The sequence below is a fragment of the Clinocottus analis genome, unplaced genomic scaffold (genome assembly GCF_023055335.1).
Source record: "Clinocottus analis isolate CAN_PGR_092001 unplaced genomic scaffold, fCliAna1.0.p SCAF_11, whole genome shotgun sequence".
In the NCBI taxonomy this organism is placed as follows: domain Eukaryota; kingdom Metazoa; phylum Chordata; class Actinopteri; order Perciformes; family Cottidae; genus Clinocottus; species Clinocottus analis.
Window position 1 is genome coordinate 9,693,862 of NW_027175832.1, and position 22,502 is coordinate 9,716,363.

The 22,502-nt window shown below is 43.3% G+C and overlaps 1 protein-coding gene across 10 annotated transcripts in view; it reads right to left on the reverse strand.

Moving 5' to 3' along the window:
- The window catches only part of astn1 (astrotactin 1), a 356,366-nt gene that overhangs the window by 148,074 nt on the left and 185,790 nt on the right, over positions 1–22,502 (reverse strand). For all 10 annotated transcript variants that reach the window (XM_068600596.1, XM_068600673.1, XM_068600641.1 and 7 more), the window contains one exon: positions 3,128–3,232. In XM_068600596.1, the coding sequence (XP_068456697.1) occupies positions 3,128–3,232 (105 nt within the window). The remainder of the gene's footprint in view (positions 1–3,127; positions 3,233–22,502) is intronic.

Consider the following 22,502-nt stretch of genomic DNA (forward strand, 5'->3'; position numbering starts at 1 on the left):
GGAAGAAAAAAAGGCTGCCGGGATGCTTCTGAGCGAAGGGGAAATAGAAACTGTATCCTCGACAGACGCGGCAGCCACTTTTCAAACTCCAGCGGCCCCGTTGGAAACGCATTAGAGGTGTCATGGCTGCATTTACAGCAGGGGTGGCTGCACTTATCAGGACGGGAACTATTTCTGATGGATTTTATGAATAATTAATGCATTTAAAACACGCCCCAATAAGAGTTACAAAAAAAGGCTACATCCCAGTCTCCTTCTAGCCAGGGAAAATGAACGAAGAGATTTCCACTTGCCGGCAGGCCAGCCGGAGTTATCCATTGAGGCAAATGCTCGGCGTCATCCCCTACGTGTCAGCAGCCCGGGAGCAGCCTTCAGAAGAAGTATTGCTTGACTAAATACCTATCCACAGTTATCTTATTCTGTGAAGTTTCCATGGCAGGCGCTGTCAGAGCAGCCTGGTCCCTCTGTGGGTACAAAGCCCTGTGATGTATGTACGACAGGCTATCAGGGAGACAGAGGCAACGGGATGATATACACATTCCATCCAACTCCATTATTTTACTCGTAAAAACGCAGACCTGTGATGTAAAAACCAAGCTGGATTCTGAAGCGGTTTTAGGTTTTACACGATGACGCCAACGTGCCTGAATCACTGCTGCCACAACGGGCCGACTCCAGCATCCATAATGCATTGCTTTAAATCTCCTATTTCCCAGACTGAAAGAGTGGCGATGGAGAACTCCTCTGCACACATACTTAAGGAAAATAATGGATGTGGACTTATTAGTATGTGCATGTGGGCTTGAAAGTACTAAACCACGAGCACCATAGGGAAGACACGGTGGATTGTTTTGAAGGAAATAATAAATAAGCACATAGGGAAATGAGAAACTCACACTTGGGAAGTGTTTTTTAAAATGTGCTTTCTTTTAAATGTAGGTGTGTGTGTATGTGTACGAGGGAGGGAGGGGCAATGTGTCATAAAATGGACAGTTTGGGTCATATATCATGGTTTTGAGTCACAGATTTGATTGTTAATGAGTCGTGTCAGCCAATAGGGATCGTCTGTGCTGTTGTCTCGTTACAGAGGCGGGACTACAGGATCCCCATTCAGACTCATTTTTTTATCCATGGGAAGGCGACCGTGCACGTGTTTCCAGGACTTTTCTGTAGAGACCCGCGCCCACTGAGAAACCTCACGACTTTAAAACGGCTACATAACGTCTTCTTCTTCCTCCTCCTCCTCCTCGTCTCTTCACAGCCAACGTCTGGTAAGGAGGCAGCCGGCCGGCCGAATCATTGTGTTCAACATAATCACGGCCACACTTGTCAGTCTGCTACTCGTCTGCTCCGTTTCCTCCCACTCCCTGAGATCATCGACACTGCGTTTTAATACAGCCGCGCCATTCTTCTCATTCGGAAGCTTTTGTTTGTTTGTTTGTTGTTAGAAAACTGAACCAGTAGGAAACAGAGACTTAATCGGCAACCTGCCGTGCCGTAATGATAACGTCTCTGTTTGTATAAGCGTTTCGTCTCCTGGCAAAATCATCGTGAAGCCAGCTTTATAGCAACACCTGCCCCGCGTAACCGTGTGCTGACTTTTAAAGAGACATTTAGTAGCAGCCAAAGGTTGTCCGACCCCTTTGACCTCAGACATACTGACTTCCTAAGATGTCGTCTTTTCTAGCAAAGGTCTGTATAGCGCTGGTTAGGTTGCTCCTTTATAAATTGATGCCATCCCAAGCAACTTTCCTTTTGTCGCTGACATTCATTTTCATTTTGCCTGGACACACCTGCCTTCATAACCCCCCTAAGACAGATGTGTGCCTCTGCATCTGCTGTACATTAAAAATAATGAAGAGTTATTATATAATTAACAGAGCAGTTGTGATCATATCAAGGTGCTGTTTCTTCGGGCCCGGGGCCTTCTTGTTTGGCTGTGCTTACTGAGCAGCTTTTTGTGCCCTTTGGAAGTGACATTTTGCTAATTTGTGATTAAAGGGAACTCGACCCTGACCCATTTATTGCCATTCCGAGTTCTCTCCCAGGACTGCAGCTGAGCAGCAGCGCCACAATCGCTCCATAATTGACTGTTTCAACAAGGGTTTAATTTGATATAATAGACCCAACTTAAACCTTTTAGCACCACATCACAATGTTGCCTGTACTGCGCCCAGAGGTAACGGTCTCTACGTGTTCAAGAACTGCATTAGCATAAAACTGCCGCTGATAAGTAGAAACTTTGTTTTTTCCTCAGACAACAGCTTCATTTAATCAAGTCCTGTACACAAGTACAATTTTGAGGTACTTATATTTGACTCGAGTGTTTCTATTTCCTGCTCCACTTGGTCTACATCTAGAGGCACAAATTCTCCTTTTTATTCCTCTACATTTATCAAATGGCTTTTATTTATTGTAACTGAAGATACAGTTCAATAATAGGACATACAATTCATGATGATTCATAATAATGAATAAGGATAAGACTTGACTGCTGCAGTCAGTGTAAAGAGTGAAAAAAAAGCTCCATATTTACTCGCTTCAATATTGTAATTATTAAAATGTAACATATATTTTTCTGAAATGGACCATTTTGCCAAATTTATACTTTTATTATATTTTATCTGGTGATGTTAGTACTTTTGTATGTTTGCTTATCTGAGCCCCACAAACATAAAGTCGCGATTTCTTTAAAAAGAAAAAAAAAAGAAGCCAGAATTACACCCTCATATCAAGGAAACTGGGAAGACGTTTTACATAAGCCTAGCATTGAAAGATGAACGATGATGTCATCAGAGTAACTGGAAGCACGCGCCGGGACAACTCGGCAGCCAAAAGGAAAGAGGACGATCGGCCGGTTAATCACGGAGCTGATCAAAAAAGAATAAATGAAACAAAGCAGCCGAGCTGTTATGATGAGCCGCTAACCTTCATGTGTCACATTCGTTACGATTGGATGAATAATTGATGGCCGACGGCAGTGCTTTTTTTTCTCCTGCACGGAGAACGTGAGAGTTTATGCCACAGAGACCCCTGACCAAACTCGCGGTCTCCCGCAGCATACACAATACAAGAACAAATAATATATAAATATGTAATGAATTGCCCGAAGCGCAGAGTGATTTACCTTGAGAGAGAACCCACTGATTGAGTTTGACGTGGTAGAGCACCGAGCGAAGGCTCCAGTGCTGAACAAGCGGGTAGCCGGACACCTCGCTGTAGTTCACCATACCTGCAGTAACACACAGAAAACATACACATAAATACATATAATTACACACACATATATATACATATATATATATATATATCGCCACCTTATGTGGAAACAACACACAGGATAAAAACACTTTGAATGTGTTATCTGCTCCTATAGCAGAGGAGATTGCCGTCTTGGGCTTCAAAGGGGTGGATCTGCATCTCATTCCTGTTTACTTTACCTGAAGAATCGGGAGGAATATTTGATGAATATGAATATTATATTAGATGACAGGAGAGAGGAGCGAGCAAAGTCTCCGATGTTAGATCAAAGTGGAGCCCCATCTACAGAAGAAGAAAATAAAAATGCACACACAGGATATTTACATAAACTCTATTCGGAAATAGGGAAGTAGTAGAAGGCAAGTCTTCAGTGTTTGATGAAAGCGAAGGCCAACATCTCCTTTGAATATACAGCGCATTTATACTTTTCATATCAGTGGCCTACCCTAGATACGTCCAACTTTTCCCTCTCAGGAAATTGCACCTTGAACCAATTTCAGTCCATTTTCTCTCGTTTGTAGCTGCTGCACGACGCTGAAGACGGTTTCGCATCCAGATGGTGTGGAGGGCCAAGCGGGGCAGCAGCGCGTTGGTGATAAAAATGGAGCGCATCCCGGAGTGACGCGTTTTGACACCCCGTCGCCGTTCAACCACGTCTAATTAAAACAGTACAAAGCGACGTGCTCTCACCGCCTTGTCAAGCTTTCACAGAGATCATAAAGCGATCAAACGCGGAGAATGACGAAGAAAATGGGATTCATTTCTTAATTTATAAGACTTAACCTTGCAGAGAAAGGGCAATATTCTGTGAATAGAAGTATTTCGTATCCATCACGTAGGAAACGTCCCAATTGGATAATGAGAAGGGTGAATTCATGCATAATGAGGTATAATCCAACTGTGGGGACAGACTCCATCAGACATAACAAGAGCCTTTGTTCTGAACTAAAAAAGTGGTACGAGAGTGGCCTTCAGTGAGTTCAGGGCTCTCAAGTGTCACGCATTGAGCGTGACTGTCACGCATTTCGGTCTTAAATCACGCCCTCCCGCCACACATCGTATTTCTCACGCTGAAAAAAAAAACTCCAGGCTATTTAATGTGCCGCAGCGCGCAGACATGACCTGGGGTACATCCTAAGTCATGCAGTTTGTTTAACAGGTAACAGACTACAGAGAAAACATCTCCGCTCTGACACTGATGATAACTGTGTCTTATTTATATAAGTTGTAGTTTTAAACCATTAAATCAATTGAAAACATGCAACAATTTGTATCAATATTTTAATTGCATTTTTATTGAAATGTTCACTAAATCCGGTCCGGACCAGAAAACAACTCCGCCGACTGACAGCTGATCAGCTGTGATCAGCTGTCAGTCGGCTGCAGTCATCAGAAACCGACGTCGCTTCATGTGACGCTTCAGAGGAAAGGACGTCTCATGTCTGTTCAAACATGTTTCCTCGCGTCTTCTCTCCTCGCTTGGTTTCCTTGCGTCTCTCCGCGCATCCCTGGTGGGCGGGACTAAGACGCAAGGAAGGGACGCAAGTGAGGGAAACGGGGATGCCGTTTAGAGACTTGGGATGCAGCCCTGGTCGCACGCTGACCTCACCACGGAGGAATCAAGCACCCCAGTGAGGAGCCACTCAACAGCCAATCAAAAAAAAAAGAAACGGGCTACAGCCAATCAGAAAAATGTATCTTTTGTCTGTGTTGTATCCGGGTAAGATGTAATGACAGGCGGGACTGGAGCCGTCCGGCGGCGCGTATTTGTCGTCGTCACCGTCGTCTCTCCTCCCCCCCCGTACCAACCCGTCAACGGCTCCAGGGGGATATATATGTCACGCTTGCCTGTCTTCAAAACTTGAGAGCCCTGGAGTATTTGTTGCGTCAAGTAGAGACGAGCGTGTTTAGCCACCGTCAGCTGGCCAAAATTCCCTCAGCTGCACCGACACTGAAGGGATTGAAAAGGGCTGGCAACAACCCGCTGAGAGTTGAGGCTCCAAGCTCCGAACCTTGAGTTGAACTTCATTTTGAAGGACCCTTGAACCACTTAACAATCGGTTACATTTTTAGGAAGAAAAAAGGAAGAAAAAAAGGCGGGAAAATGATGTAAAACCCTGGAGGCGCTTTGCTTTTACTCCAGCGCTCCATTGCAGTGCAACCAACTCTCACGGTTTCGCCGTGTGACACACGCTTTTTTATGTTTTCACACGCTCACTCGCGTTCGTTCCTTTTCAAACTCCCCAACTATAGATGGCGCTAAGGAGCGCATCTGTAAACCTATTCACTGCATAGACATCCTATTTACCCCAAACAGACACAATCGCGGGAGAAACTCAGGAGGAGCAGAGAGACGAAGGTATCGGGGCTCTCAAGTGTCACGCATTGAGCGTGACTGTCACTCATTTCGGTCTTAAGACACGCCCTCCCGCCACACAGCGGTTCGGTAGCGCGTATTTGTCGTCATCGTCGCCCTCCCCCCGTCGGCAAAATCTCACGCCAAGGTTTTTTGAAAAGTTGTCAGCTCTGACGTTGACACAATGCTTTTAGGCCAAATGTCCAAAGTTCTGATCCATTTGGGCTGATCATCTCTCCAAAGGGATCGGCGCTCTTGATACGGGCATCAGCTGGTTGACTGACTGAATTGGGACACACGTGTAAAAAAAGTATGTGTGGGTCTTGCTGTTTAGCTCACACAATGTTCTCAGGGGTTAACGGATGAACGGTTACACTTGACATCCCATAAACATACACTGTACATGGCCTACACTGCATCGTCTAACATTCTCTATGTGAACTCTAGCTGCATTTTAAATGCACTGATGTTGTCTGAGAGTTTCTTTGGAGAGAGCAGAGAAAAGACCATGACCGTATTCTGACTTATTAAAAGCAAAGCATGGGTTAGTCATGCATGAATCCTTTGATCTTTGCCATGTTTCTTTTTAAGAGGCTAGAATACAGAATTAGGAATCGACTCAACACGACTGTTTAAGCTCATACCAAGATTCCTGACTTGGGTTCTCTCCCTCTCTCTCTTTCTGGTTTTGTCTGCATTGAATTGGAGAATGTCTCGGCCCATACAGTCACTCATTCGCTTTATTTCCTTGCTGAGATAATATGTGGGACCGTAGTTGCTTGGCGACAGAACAGTGTAAATGTGGATGATTTGAACTTCTCAAAGCTACCATTAAAGGTTAAAAAAGTTAGCAATTCTGCAGAGCTACTCTGCAGTAAATCTGTTAGCAAACAGCTGAAAACATGTTTTAAAGAAGCTTGTTTAACAAAGAATGAAGACAGCAGGTTTACAGCTTAAGAGTTTCTCCAAGAGTCTCATCCGTCACATTGAAGCTTGCCTCTTTTTTACCATATTCCCGCCAATGAGATTGTAGAAGGGTCAATGTTTTTAGCACATCAAACTTCCAAAAGCTGATCTAAAATATATATTTTATGACTGAATAAACTCATGAGTTGAGATACAACTTGGGAAGACTATGTACATTATTGCCATTGTTGCTGATGACGTTAAAGAAATAGGATTACCTAGTTCTCTTAAAAGAAAGGAATGTCATTGCAAACATAAAGGTGGTTTTTCACCTCCTGAACACTGATTTTGGGCATTGCGCTCTCTGAATCATTATGGATTCTACCAGCAGCCGATTAACCCTCGAAGGTGCAACCGCGTTCTCAATTCAGGAATGCATTATTGGTGCACGGCTGGTCACTATGGGTGTGTCTACTACTGGACACTCGAGCACTTCGAGCACTGACTTTCAGTGCTTAGGGCCCCACATTGGTAAAACCAGCAGAATTCAATGCACAGAAAGTACCGGATGGCGCATTGCAAATGGTAAAAAAATGCACCAGCTTTTCATTTATTTATTTATATGCTCCTGCCGCGATTGTGGAAGTGTCGCAGTTTCCACATGAGGTGGAGAAAGGGGTAAACAAGGGACAAAAAGAGGGCAAGAAGTGCGTTCATTTTGTCAGATTTTTTGCAGGTATCGCGAGCAGATTTGCATCCGTCACTTCCGCCAAATGGTTAACGTAAGGTTTCCATTTGATACAGCGCGTATCAGCGACCACGTGCACTACAGATGTGAGTGCACTGTATTGCAGCGTACTTTGTAAAGTGTTCGGTCATAGACACAGTCTAAGGCTTGCCACTGACAACCATTTTGTGTGCAAAATGATAATTTTGCACCTTTGAGAAGAAAGGTGAGGCAAATGCTGCACTACACTTTGATAAGTGACACATCAAAAGCGACAGCTGAAGATAGCACCGTCCTACAGAACCACAATGGCTGGGTCAGCACACGTCGCCACTCAAAGGATTTTCATTGTTAAACTGATGCGTAAATGCATCGTTTCTGGATTACTGCAAATTCAATGAGACTACAAACGGCAAACGTACTTTCAGTTTTGAACGGCAAAGTTGAACTATTTACAGTTTTCTTAAGAACAAGTCATCTGCTAAATAACAACAAAGACACACTTCAGTTAAGCCAAATTATTCTATACTGTTCCTATTCTTCCTTTAAAGCCCAGTATACACAGTCATATATATATATATATATATATATATATATATATATATATATATATATATATATATATATATATATATATATATATTGACTCCTCTCCATTCATCTTCTGCCGAAATCAATACTGCCCATCTCCTCTGCCCCAAAGCAAGTCACCCGTGTACGAAGGCTTTTTCATTTTGATGCACTGCGCCCATCAGACGCCGGCCGTGCGTCCTGCTTTCCTGGCCGACGACCTTATCCGCCGCAACAAATAGTCAGTGGCAGATGAAGCACAACACATGGACGTGTAAGTGAAAACTGCAACGGGACACAATGAGCGAGAGGAAACATCCATCATGCGCCGCCGAGGGAGAGACGCAGCGGCTCTACGACGGGTTGGAGGACCAATCAGGTCAAACAATCCTCCTCCCTGAGCCTCTGGTCATGGCTGTACATGATCTTATTATTGCAAACATCAAATTATGAAACCCAAGCTAGTTAAATTGGCATTTTTTTTGCATACGACGGCAGTATAAGGACTTTGACATTAACATCCGGGGGCCATCGGCAAAGGCCGCGGCATATACATCATCTCGTCTCCTATGGCAACTGATGGCCGTGTCACGCTGCAGCAGCGGGATTGCAGCCATACATCACTGTGACTGCTTGCCCCGCTCTCCCTCCATCCAGGAGGTGTCTGCTGGGTAACGCTTGTAACTGAGACACGTCGCCACAGACAGGGAAGAGGGGAACAAGAAGAAGGGGATGAGAAAAAGAAAAACTAGCTCTTTTTTTTCCAGGAAGGTACAAGGTTCAGTCAACATGCGGTTTAGATAGAGCTGGTTCTGGTCCAGGATAATTGAATTGTCGAAAGAAAAATATAATTAAAGGCTTATTTTATCCACAAAATCACCATTTGTACGTCTCACACCGTGTCACCTTGATACCTTAAAGGAGAACTGTTTCCTCTCGCATGCCTCCGCTGTGAAAGAAGAATCAAAGCATGGACTGGAGTTACGAGTCTTAAAGCGTTGATGTTTTGATGTGGGTTTGCTCTTGTTAAACGCCCCCCCCCCCCCCCCCCTTCCACTCCCCCACACTCCCTATTTACTTCCATTCATCAAGACTTTTCTCCGTCTTTCGATCCTCCGTTCCCCACAGAGAGATATAGTTTCTTTCTCTAAACCTCAAGGTAACGCTGAGTGAGTGACTCGTACACAGATGATCCTTCCGTGGGTGACGAATTCATTACGAGTTAAGCAATAAATGCAACCCCCCCCACCCCCTCTCAACCCCGCACCCCCCTTGCGTATTATCTATTTTGGCACAAATACGGTGACACAAATTACATATAAAGTATGACAAGCGTTGTTTGGGTGCGTGCGAGGCTGTTGCTTTACGAGCTCCGCCGTGAGAACGCAGCGTTCTGGCAGAGAACCTGACACCACCTGTGCACTTGATGAATACGCCTCTAAATGTGATGCTCCTACATTGTCCTCACCTTCAGCTCCATCCATTTATCCCCTCTTATGGGAAATGGCTCCCTGGAACGAGATATATATATATATATATATATATATATATATATATATATATATATATATATATATATATATATATATATATATTCCCCGGCGCCGGGGAGAGAGCGAGATAGCATTTCGCTACATGACCCGCCCCTCCCTCTTCCCTCCCTCCACCCCCGCGCCTCCCCGAGTGAAAATGAATAACAAGCCCAGAGAACATACAGCGAGCGCAGGCGTATTCTTCTTCTTGCTGAAAGGCCTTGTCTTCCTTTTAGCCCTGGGGTGCTCTGCTCTCATTGTCTGACAGAATGATTAATTTGACTGAACTTCACTTTGCAAACATCCCAAGTTCACAGACCCCACCCCCCCCCTCTCTCTTTCAAGAGAAAACGCTTGGTCAGGGCTACGCTTTGCACTCCAGCTGATTTCATTTGGCATTAAAATGTCTCTCCTTAACGAATATATGAATTACTTTTGAAACACTTCCAAATAAATAGACACATCTCGCATGAAAAGCCGTTGCCGGGGGAGCAGCAGCGACTCTGCCGCGGCCCTATTTGGGTTTCCATAGCGATGGCTAAGGCTGAGGGTTAACTGAATGTAATTACAGCATCAATTTCTGCAACAAGCCGTATTTGACCTTGTGTTTTTACTTCACCGCGTTCCGGGAGGAAGCGGTGATGGCGGCTTGTTGCAGCGATGAGGAGTTCATGTGATGACGGTGCGATGGCGGTTGAAAGGGACTGAAAGGACGGAATTAGATTTTTTTTTTTTTAATGCAAAATAGTAATAACTTTTGTTACCATTCTAGGCAACACATCCACCATTTCAATAATGCACCATAAACATACTAATTACTACTACTGATTTACTTTATAACTGCACTACTAGATGTCCATCATGGTTTATAACAATAACCATGACACAATATAGAGCATTTTCTCATGACAATACTTCCTAATTCTTAGCTTAATCACTGACTTATTTTTGCAAGGATCATAGTGTATACTGAATCAAAGTTGTATTACATTAAAATACTTTATTATAGCTTCATAACTACTTTTACAACACATTTAAATTATTAAATTATTCGTGCAGAAGTCACACTTTTCTAAGAGAAATGGAAACCGACTTGTGTTTATATCACAGGGAGAATGGATGATGTACTGAGGTTTACTAGGTGACTCCTTTACCTGCTACCCAACAGCCCTGAAGTGCTTGGACAGGCTGCTACATACACAAGTAGCTGAAGTGACCAGAAACAAGGAAACAGCTGTATGTTTCAATGCAACACAACTCGTGTTTACCCGCAGCGGCACATCTGTTGATTATTTAAAAGGTATTTCTAACATGTTAAATTGTTTTTCCATTATTTAATGGGATGTACACAAAAGGAGCTAACATGTGTGATAGCTTATATCATCATGCAAACCAAAGAGCGGAATCAAAACGGATTCTGCACAAAATAACCATTTCAAAGATAAGATTCATGACTTCATCTTAAGGTCTCGATCCACACCAGTTACAGAAGAAAAATCCAGTGTTAGTCAAACAATTATAGCGCACTGACCCTCCGCGAAGGCTATTTCCATAAGTGAAACCCAACGTGTGTATCAGATCCAGGCAATGGCCTGTGATCGACCTTCCAACAAGTTCCAAAAAAGTTGGACCCGTAGTTTCTCCGTGATGCTGATGACAAAAGGACAAACAAACCAATAAAAAAAAAACTGAATAAAAAGCCTCTCTGGGGGATGTAATTATAGATCTGTATGGCTGCTATGTTTTTAATTAACATCAAATCAGAACATTACAGTAGTCCTTCTTTACTGCAAGTTTCTTTCTAAAAGTTCTGTTGGGAGAGAAGCTTCAATGCAAACGTTTTTAATTGCTGGTCATTAAAAAAAAGTTGCATAACAGATTGTGTCTCCAGCCGTCTTTGAGATTATTTTATACTTAGGAAGATTTTTCCTGCGACTTATAATGCATGGCTGTTTGTCTTCACAGTATGATATCGCCACTTTACCCAGGAAACAATGCGAGTGTAACCACTGGTTCAATCGCCCTGGAGTGACTGAGGAGGCAGATTAAATCCATACGTCATCCATCTTCATTTTCTTGTTCTTTCATGTACGAGTTCCGTCTGAAGTTCTTCTGCAGAAAAGTTACGTCTGCGCAGGTTTGAAGCTCTGCTGCTGTCTGTCAATGCTGTGACGTTTCTCATCACTTCAGCTCAGAATGGACAAAAAAGGTTCCTTTCGCTGCAGAGAATAAAGAATGGGCCGCACTGGTCACGGCTCCGCTAATGCAGATTAAATGCATGGCGGTGGGGAGTCTAATAAGGCTAACCGTGTGACTAATGGAGAAATCAAACGCAAAGCTCTCGAAGGGCAAAGAATGCCATGTTATACATGAGAGATGAAAATGGATTTTCAAAAGCAGTTTTCGCTTCCTTCGGTCAGTGTATCGTCACAGGATAAAGCCAGAGCTGTCTCCAAGCTTTATATTTTAAACTCAGACGGGCGGGACAGGACAATGCTGGGCCTACGGTGCATTGCAGTTACATAAATCAAAGCAAAATTGAATCAATATTCTAGCCCTGTGAGGGAAAGTGTGAAGTAGCCCGCTGGGATGTCGACTCTCCAGGCCGCCTTCTTGGAATCCTCCAATGAGGGCCAGAGTTCAATTCCCAACTATTGGAGTCTTTTTTCGCTCAGTGATCCATCTTTGTTAGCCTGTCTGCTTTTTCATCGTCCAAACAGAAAGATAAAACAGCCAAGTTAAGCTGCGTGAAGGTAAGCTTCATTTTCTAATTTTCCAGAACCCTTTTGACGCAGAATGCCTTTGTTGAAGACGAGGTCCCCATCGGCACAACTTTGCCTCACAGCAGTTTACCTAAACGGCTTTATCAAAAGACGTGTACACGGCATCAGTGGCCGGTGACTGCGGAACGATCGTGACAGAATAGAAGATGAAATTTGGAAGTCATCATGAGATCCAACACCAGGTCAATATTGTTTGCAGGCTGTTGATTGGTTAGGGAGGATGTCCTCAGCTGAAAACACCTGTGTGGTGTGCAGAGCATTTATTTATCTCCGCCACGAGATAATGAGATTGGTGAGTGTGTGAGTGTGTGTGTGCCTGAGTGAGTGATTGAGTGGCTCCGTCCAAACGAATGAACTCAGAGCTTTTTTTCCCCATTGTTCTTAATGAGAAGAGAGCGTATGCGACCACGTTGTGCTAAAAAACTGCTATCTTTAAGCGCTTGTGACGTCACTGTAGGCCGAGCTTGTTTTGACTGTCTGTCTATCCTGAACTACATATTTCAGACCCACTATAGTAACAAAGACCGAAACGCCCATTTATATCTTGTTCATTGCGTTAGCGGACGCTTTTCTGCCAGAAAAAGGTGTTCACAGGCCCTACTCCCTCCTCACTATCAGAGCTATGTGTTGAGTTCGTCTGCAAAATGAAGGAAAACCACAACAAAAAAACACTGTCGGACACTACCTGGGTAATTTTCTACGTATTCGCTACAACAATAAAATGTGCCAGAGCCACGACGGCTAGTAGACCATGCATAACAAATAGCGACGAGCCTTTTTGTGACATGCATAATGTGTGAATGAATGATTCAGTATTATTTGAACAGCAGACCGCTCACACTGAAGGAATCTCAAGCGAAGGCCGGGCCGGGCTCAAGGCACCCGAGAGTTTCAGTCACATGGAAGGATACGTCGTGGTACATTTGCAAACAGCCATTATCTAAATACCTGCCCACATATTGGAAATGTACATGATTAGTTTATAAAAACTGAATAAAGTGACACAGGGCTCAACAGCTCACGTTCAATCAAACATCACAGCAGTGGCTGTGGTGCTGATGTGCACTCTAATGAGTGCACCTTTTTAGTTTCCAAGGAAACTATTCTGTTCAAGGAATTTAGAGTAGTAGAAATATAAAGCTGCATGGCCAAATAAAGTATGTCGACATTGTACCTAACTACTGTACTTGAGTAACACAGTCAGGTACATACGAATATAAAAACACACTGCAACACCTGAGTAGCAGAGTTGTTGGATGGGAACCAAAATGTCAGCAGAAAAACTCAATATCGCTTCTGATTTCCATTGAGGAAGAGAAGAAAAAAAAAACTCCTACCGTCTTTGTCCCTGTTTCAATTAGGCGGCATGGGGGAATGCAAATTGAGTTCTCTTGTTAACATTCGTGACTCCGTTCCATCGGGAAGCGGGGCAGAGAATAGCAGACGAGCGCCTCCGCTCGACACCGGGAGCCCAGAGCCGACGGAAACTGTCGGATCACCCGGCAGCCCTCCCGTACGCTCGCCGTACGGCTGAGAGCAGTTTGTTATTTCAGCCGCTTCTCTAAGGAAGATTCATAGGAATGAGCTCAGGTAGGAAAGTAATCTTATGCCTCATAGAACCCCATTAACTAGCCTGGCCTGTGCTCCATTTCACTCTCGGATAAGTCTTGGAATGAATGATTTAGAGGGGAAAGAAGGGAAGGGGGGGGGGTGGTTGAGTGAGTGAGTGAGGAAGAAGTAAAGAACGTTGGGGGCCTGGAGGGGGGGCAGTCGGACTTATCCAGCGGGCCCGTTCTCCGATCTAATGGGAAACTAAATGTAATACAGTGCAGCACAGATTTCCTCCCCAGACAATTCTGATAAGAAAGACAAAAATTGCTGGAACAAAATGTTGGCCCTCAGAAACGATGAGCAGACACCTCCGGGATGGTCGGGTTGGAGCCTCGGCCAAATGCTTTCCATAATTCAAGGCGAAGGCAGATTACTGTGAAGAATTATCATAATGCAGGCCTTCCCCGCTTGAGCTCATCTCCTTTCAGGAAGGTACTCACCGCACAATGCTTTACACTAATCCCGACGTTACGGTTCCTTTGGACAACGCACAAACTGTTGGTGCAGCGTTGGGGTTTCTACGCTGTCCTGTGAATCCACTTATCGCTCTGAGAAGTGCCGGGCCCGGTGGCTCCTCCTGGCTTATTTTCTCTGGTCCCTTTTCCACTCACAGTCCTCTCATGTAGCACTTATATGATGACGGAACTCTGCTCACAGTACCTGTGATATTAACAGATGTGTTCGGAGGTTGTTGTTTTTTTTTTTAGCAATACCAGCAGCACGGCTTTAGGGGCGACAGTAATATTGTAGGTTGGTTCATAACTTTGAGTGAAATATTACAACAGAACTTAGATGGGTTGTTAAATATTCATATTACCCAGAGGATTGGAACATGTTAAAATTGGTCAAATTTTGACTCGATACAATTATTTATCTCAACATCATCTTTTGGCACAAAAAGCTTGAAAGCTGCTGGATTTCATGGCTGAAATTAGCACCCACCAGATTCAGGTAACTTGTTGGCAGTGGTGGGTAGAGTCGTCACTTCGGTGGACAGGGCCCACTCGGGAGAAGGTAACTGAGAATCTGTTCCAAGTCCTCGGGATCGCATCTCCGTGACGAGCGATTTCCTGCATGCACATGAACGCCCACGATATGTACACGTATCATGTGACAGTTGTTTGGGCCGCCATGGCAGAACAAAGGACGCCTAAAAGTGTTGAATAAATCTGTGGGGGATGCGCGCTATTTCTCCCCTGACAACGCTACATCGTGAAAAAAAGCCCACAGCTTAAGGGCTAAGGTTGCAACATTATGATGCGATATACATGATGTTCAATGAGAACATTCAAACGCAATCTCGCAAAATACAGTGTTTGGCGAGAAGATTTTGTTAATTGTTATTTGAAGATGTTTTCACAGCCATATATGGCCTGTTTAATCAGAGCAAATATTAAAATACGATAATTATTTCCATATCATTTGAATTGTGAGTTTTTATTCCAATACCAGAGTAGAGTACTGTGTACATTGCCCCTCCCCTGGAAGGTATGTTGTAATTAAAATGCTGGAATATATCATAAAAGCGTATTACTTAATTTTGCGCGTGTATTACAAAATCTTGCGTTCCAGAGTAGCAGGCAGTGAAAAAAAGTTACTTTCAGACTGTCTCGATGTATTGCAATAATTTGGCTCATGTTTCCCAAAGGATACATTGAAATAATGCAGGTTATCCCCCGACTGCACATCGAGTGCAAGTACTTAGTACTTTCGTTTAATGGGCATGATTTATGATCGCATTGGATATGTCCCGACCACTTTTTAAAAAAAAATGTAATTGTTCCCACCGCCAATTTGATACTAATGGCATTTGTGTTGAAATCAAATATAATTTCCTTTGGCTCTACAAACAGTTATGTCCCTCATATTCCCACTGGAAGAAATATTTGTATTGCTGTGTGTGCAATGTCAGACTGCATGTAGTAGTCATTTTGCATCTCTTTGTGGTCATTTTGTATCTCTTTGTGGTCATTTTGTATCTCTTTGTGGTTATTTTGCATCCCTTTGTGGTCATTTTGTATCTCTTTGTGGTTATTTTGCATCTCTTTGAGGTCATTTTGCATCTCTTTGAGGTCATTTTGCATCTCTTTGAGGTCATTTTGTATCTCTTTGTGGTTATTTTGCATCTCTTTGAGGTCATTGTGTATCTCTTTGTGGTTATTTTGCATCCCTTTGTGGTCATTTTGCATCTCTTTGTGGTTATTTTGTATGCATTTGAAGTGGTCTTGTGTATCTTTGTGGTGGTTTTCAGATTATTTAAAGTTGTTTTGTGTCTCTTTGTGGTTGTCTTGCATTTCTATTCGATTGTTTTTAGTTTCTTTGTAGTTATTTAGCGTTCATTTGTGGTGGTTTTAAGTCTCTTTGTTGCATCTTTGTGTCTCATTGTCGTTGCCTTGTGTCCATAGAGGGCCGTGTCCATGAAGTCATTGTTTTTTTCTCTAATAAGCAAAGCTAACATCTAACAAAACCAAACTGACAAACACATTATCAATAAGCTTAAGCACATGGTAATTAGGCTGGCAGATGTGGCTTGTGACAACTCAAGGTGACACGCGTTTCATTTCCGCTGGGTTGAAGGAAGGCTGCAGGGACCGTTGTCGCCAGCAACTCAAAATAAGGTGCCAAAAAAGTTGCGCAGGTACCCTTGTGCTGGCGTGGTCACAAGGCCATATGCTTAGGCTTTAATTATGAGGGACTTGGGGAGAGAGGGACCCTGGGTTGAAATATGAATCACTGCCACACTGCCTGCCTTCTGGATTTAGACGCTGCCCACACAGGTCTCCTCGTCTTTATAAATAATCTCAGTCCTGACGCATTTGTTAAAGAGACAGCTGATGCCACGGTTCACTTTCATTTACACCTTTTTACCGTGCCTCATTAAAATCAGAGATTCTACTTGCTTAACCGGTATTACTAAATGAAAAGAAATGAACGATGACTCTAAACAAAGCTGAACTGAACCCAACCGACCACACCTGAGCCAGAACCACTGAAGCATTTCATCCAGCAGAGCAGCCTTCTTCACATGTGTACAACAATACACATTTAAGGAACACACCTAGATTAAGAAAAGCAATTACAAGAGGAACTGGAAAAAACTTTCTGTCTAATTACTGTCTAATTTATGCTTTAAGCTGTTGATTTTATTGTTGAATTAAATCAACTTTTTTATGACCGTTGTCAGTTTGAAGGAGAAATGGTTTGATTTTTACTTTTAGAACTTATAGTTACATGGACCTAATGAAACAGTTTGACTCAGCATGCCCAACTTTAAGGTTCAAATGTTTCTTCTGATATACTAAAATTACTAAAATGATGAACGTCTGATTCCTAAAATGTTCGTACTAGATGATTTTGTTCCTACCAATGTGCATTTGCAATCAGCCAACTGCCACGGCCCCATTTCTCTGGATAAGGAGGGGTTATTGTACAAATGCTGTGAGGTGCCAGCATTACGTTTTAGTGCTTTATTTGAAAGGATTTTTATTCTACTGTAGCGTTGTTTGAATTGATATAGGCTATTGAAAATATAACATTATCCAAACGGTTTGATGCGTTTTTATACGTGTTCGAAATCCCACAGGGTTTAAAACAACAAAATGGTAAAATAATTCAAAATATTCTCACTTCCAACTGGTCGCGTGATCAGTGCTGCTGATCTCCAAGCAGCTGAAGCTGTCCTAAAGAACATAACTGTGTCAATAATAGTGGGATAAAAAAAAGAAAGAAATGCAAGCTCATGAATTATTTGAAAAAATCACTTCAACAAAGGATGAGTGAGAAAGAATGTAATTGTGAGCATGTAAAATAACGCAGTACTCCAACTGACTTTAAGATATTAGGTTAACTCTTTAAACTCTATATTGAATTGTTTTTTTTTTTTAACTTGATACAGCGCTCTGAAATATTGTCATAGAATAGAAACATGCTGAATAAACATGTGGCTTAGTACATACGCTACAGAGGGCACGGCGTTGACCTTCAAACTGAGTTCATGTATGTGACGACACTGAAAGTTTGGGACCATGTTTTCCACATGTCGTGCCTACTTTTATTTTGAAGGACAACGACCCACGCGATTTGACTCCTCCGTCCCAGACAACAAGTACAAAGCATGTGCACATGACACACTGTCACACAATTGTACACATTCTGGCATACAGAATAAACAACAACACAGCGGCTGATGAAACCTAAAGGGAATACAAGAAAAACAAAAATGCAAGTACACTGTAAATACTATATGAGCCAGGAGAACTTGGGTTCTTCAGCTTCAGGCTGAGAATCAAAGCTCCAGCTTGGTGCGCGTGCCGCCCTGCATTAGGACAAAATGTACGTGGCGGCCTCTGGACGCCCTTGCTCTACCTTCTGAAGACAAACACTACTGCGAAAGCCTTTGATAGCTCGGTGGATCACGAGGGTCATTATTTATCCAGCCGGCGTAGTGCTGCTGGAGCACTTGAGTGGCCACTGCAGCCTAATTCCTTCTCAAACATTAAAAAAAAAGGTCTGAGGAGGAACGCTCGTTAGGTCTACAACGAGCCTGCCGCCACGGCAGCCACTGGCGGCTACAGTCCAGGCCCCTCCCCCCTCGGTAGCATGCTGTGACCCCCCCCCCGGCTGAATTAATTATCCCATCCAACGCCGTCAGCTAATTAACTGACGTTTAAACACGGGAAATGGCTGGAGCGATTCCACGCAATTAATCAGTGCCGAGGAACAATTGAAAAACAATTACCACTGAGGGTCTGCATTGGAAATTGTTTTTTAAATGAGCTTCTGATGTTACGTGTGGAGTTGCGGCTGAAAACGCAAACGCGTGCGTCCAGCCCTCGAGCTATTTTCAAATAGGATCCGCCTCCTGACAGCAGATAAGAGCTTACTATTCAGACCGGTCGACATTGGTAATGGAAAATGCAATTATGCCATAAAGGGCAGGAGAGAATAAAGATGAGGAAACGTTGAAGCGTTATTGGAACGATAGAACAGAACAAATGCAACGGGCAACATGATATTTGGAGCAGCTTAAGGAACACTTCATTCCTTGACTTAGCTCGTCAACGCAGCAGGACACGTTACAGGAGCCTTTTGAGAAACAGGATCGAGTTGCTCAGTCCTGGTTCCTGCAGCTTCATTCAGTTCGCACGCTCTTTGAAAATTGGCTCTGAAATGAACACGAGGATGAGCGATGGACTTTTGTTTTTTGTAATATTTATTTGACATGGCAAAGAAAGGATTTTACAAATCTTGTAAAAGCGGCCAGATGGAGAGAGCAAATGTGCAAATGGGCTGATAGCAAGAGTGGACAAGAGAGAGGAAGAGGAGGCTCAACCACAGAAAATAAAGTTAATTATCAGCCGCAGCAGCAGCAATGCTGCTATTGTTTTCTCCATCCATATGTGTGTGTGTGTGCGTGTGTGTGTGTGTGTTTGTATTCTCAACCACCGTTCGTCATTCATCTCAGGATTTGTTACTGCTCAATTTTTCCGCATTTTCCAGAGTCCAGTGTGTTAATTGTGTTAATTGCTGTCTTCACATGAAACAAACTAGGCAACTAAACTACTTAGGCTTAATAGATTGTGAAATACTTAGTTAGATCCAGGAAAAGATGGCAAAATACTTTGATGGATTAATTGAGGCAACACAACTATAGTTAGGGTTAAGATACGATTGTAAAATACTTAGTTAGGCTTAGACAACAAAATTTAACCTTTCGAAACTTTCGTTTGGGTTGAAATAGCTAGCGAATGCCGTGATGGAAGTACGCAAGTGAGTTTGTCTTTTTGTCTGTTGGACCAATCTACCTCATTCCCTGCCCAAACTTCCTTGTTTGTGAATCTGTGAATACCGTACAACTTGATTTTGTGGGATATCTATGAATCACGGAGCATTATTTTTCGTGGGTATAGCTTTGAGCGCTGGATGATACCGGCCTGCCTGGGAACACCTGTTGAGGTGTTCACTGCTGTGCCAGGTATCCATCTTTTCGTCTGTGGACGGATGTCTTTCACCGTGATGGCGTCGCAACGAGCTGCACTCACAAAACTACACACCCGTGACATGATTGGACGTTGTGCCTGGTGCAATCCATTTGCAAAAAAGATGGTTTCGACTACCAATAAATAACTAAACCATGCTCGAGGCAGGAAGGCACTGCATCATGCTACAAAAGCCCCAATAAAACATAAAGAAACAATAAATACAAATAAAACGACAAATAATGCAAGTCTTCAACAGTTTACCCAACACATTTTTTAGGGGCCATTAAACCAAAATATTAAGATTATCACGGAATACCAAGAAATCATGTTATTAACACTATATAAAGCACATTTCCCTGGTCTAAGCTCTTCTTGCTGTTCGCCACATGAACGTCTCACGTCTGAGTACTGTATGCATTTATGAACATCTAGTCAGGAGGAAGTTGGCTGAACGCAAACAACAATGTCAACACAGTGACAAACGCTGAGGGAGGAAGAGAGAGAAGAGAGAGAGAGAGAGAGAGAGAGAGAGAGAGAGAGAGAGAGAGAGACAGGGGTGGAAGACGGAGAAGCACTTAGGAAAAATAAAGATTCCCGTGGAGACCGACAAAGCATAAAAAAAAAACTAGTCCAGTACAACGAGTGAAGTGACAGGAAGTATGTGTGTGTGTGTGTGTGTGTGTGTGTGTGTGTGTGTGTGTGTGTCCCTGGTGAGGAAGCGCGTCTAAAGTGCAGCAACATGGACATCGGGTCAGAGCACAGCTCAGCAGAGGTGGGACGGCCTCGCCCGTTTGTCTGGATTTCGCGCGTGTGCTCGGGCGTGAAAGGAAGTGCGCATGTTCACGTCCCGCCGTGCTGAGGAAACGTACCAGAAAGGTACAGCGGCTTCCATGTCAGCATTTAGCTGTTTCTTTTTTTTTGTGTGTCCCCCAGGAGAAGGATGGCGATGGGAGGGGGGGAGGTGACGGAGCCGCTGGAATGATGGGCTGTGCGCTGGTTGCCCTTCAGCAACCTCTGAAGATGAACAGCCCCGACCGGGAGCCGCTGATGAAGAGACTCGCTCCGCACGGGGGCCGCCACCATATTTCATCGTTTATCCTCCATCTGCCCTGGATTAGTGCTGAAGGGGGGGGCCACTGACGAGGACTCTGTGTTGATGACTTGTACTCTGTATGAAATGTAATCTGAGCTCAAAGTCCATTCATCAAAAAATAAAGAAAAAGACGATGATTCCTCATATTACCGTGCTAGGAAGAAGGCTAATATTGCCTATTTGCTGCAAGAGCTGAAACGACTCAGGAAGTAGAAGTCTGAGTGATGTCCGGTAACGCCGGCGTTATTGCCTTGAGGAAAAGCTCAGAAGGCGTTTAGCTGCCGTGCAAACAGCGTCAGTGTGCGCGGTGATGTGGAAACAAAGATATCAGAAGCGATTGTAATGATGATGTAATATTCTCAGTGCACTAAAGGGGGAACGAGCCAACAATTTGTGGAAATGCAGGATTTCATGACTACGGTTTGGAAGCATATGCATCAGTTTAAAGCGTTTTCTTTAGGACACTAAAGGGGGCAATGCCACAAATCTTTTGTCTGCATCCAACTTCTACAGAAATATGGAAGCCCAGAGAGCAAAGTGAGACACTTTGTTTTTAGCTGATCCAATTTGATAACTGTTAATAAAAAAAAAAGGTTTGCCAGGGTAATATTTCTAAGTTTCTTTTTTTCTTTCAAGCTGGGAAACAGAGATGAAGTGATAGTACTCCTCCATCACGTGCTAACACACACTCTATGCATCTTGTGTTAAGACAATCAATACTCACCTGAAAGAAACCATAGCTGCTGTCAGTGCTATTCAGAACATGCGTAGATTTACAGCCTCTTGCGGCCACAATGAGTATTACAACAACAACAAACACACAAAAAGAAATCAGCCATTAAAACATTTTGGTCAGGTTCTCACAGATGGACAAACTTATATTTACTTGGCAGAACTTTTTTCGCCCACCTTTTTCACACATTCATTGTTTATTTCTTTTTAATTTAGAGAGCTTTTTCCACCTTTTGTGAAGTAATGTGCAGAGAAAACAATTTGAATCAGAAATAGAAAATGTATCTGTTTCTTCTCCTTTTCTCACCTGCCTCTCACAGCTTCCTCCACCACCCAGAACAAGATAAAAATCCAATCTTTTGCAATTTAATGGGATATTTACAGCTTCAAGCAGCCATGATGTTCTTTCAGCCCCATTGGGAGTAAGCGCTGACCTCTCATTGAACCTGGATAACAACAATAACTTTAGTTGGAAGTCCAGTTCTATGAGACGTCTGCGTATGGACGTCTTTGTGGAGTAGTTATCGGACAGCCACAGAAAGTATTATTCCAACGGCAGCCACCTCAGGCTGAGGATACTGAGTATAAATGTCGCTCTGGCTGATGCCGGCTCTGTGCTCGCCGCATCAGTGTGAGAGGAGTGGATTTGAAGTACAAGGAGGAGAACTGCCTGTGTGTTCAGGCTGACTGTATTTCACTCCTCCATTTTCAAATCCTCATTTGAATCAATAAAGCATCAGGATACATCTCTGTTCCAGTTAGAGTATTAAGCGGTTCCTGGTGTATCACATTAAATACTGCTGCAGACTCTGGCCCTTCGGTTTGATGTGATTATGTGAGGGAATCTCTAATTTTGCAAAGATAATGGGATGAAAGATAAGTTAAGTGGAAGCGGACATCAAGAATGAAGAAGAGAGTCAGGGAAGAATTAAAGAAACGCCACTCAATAT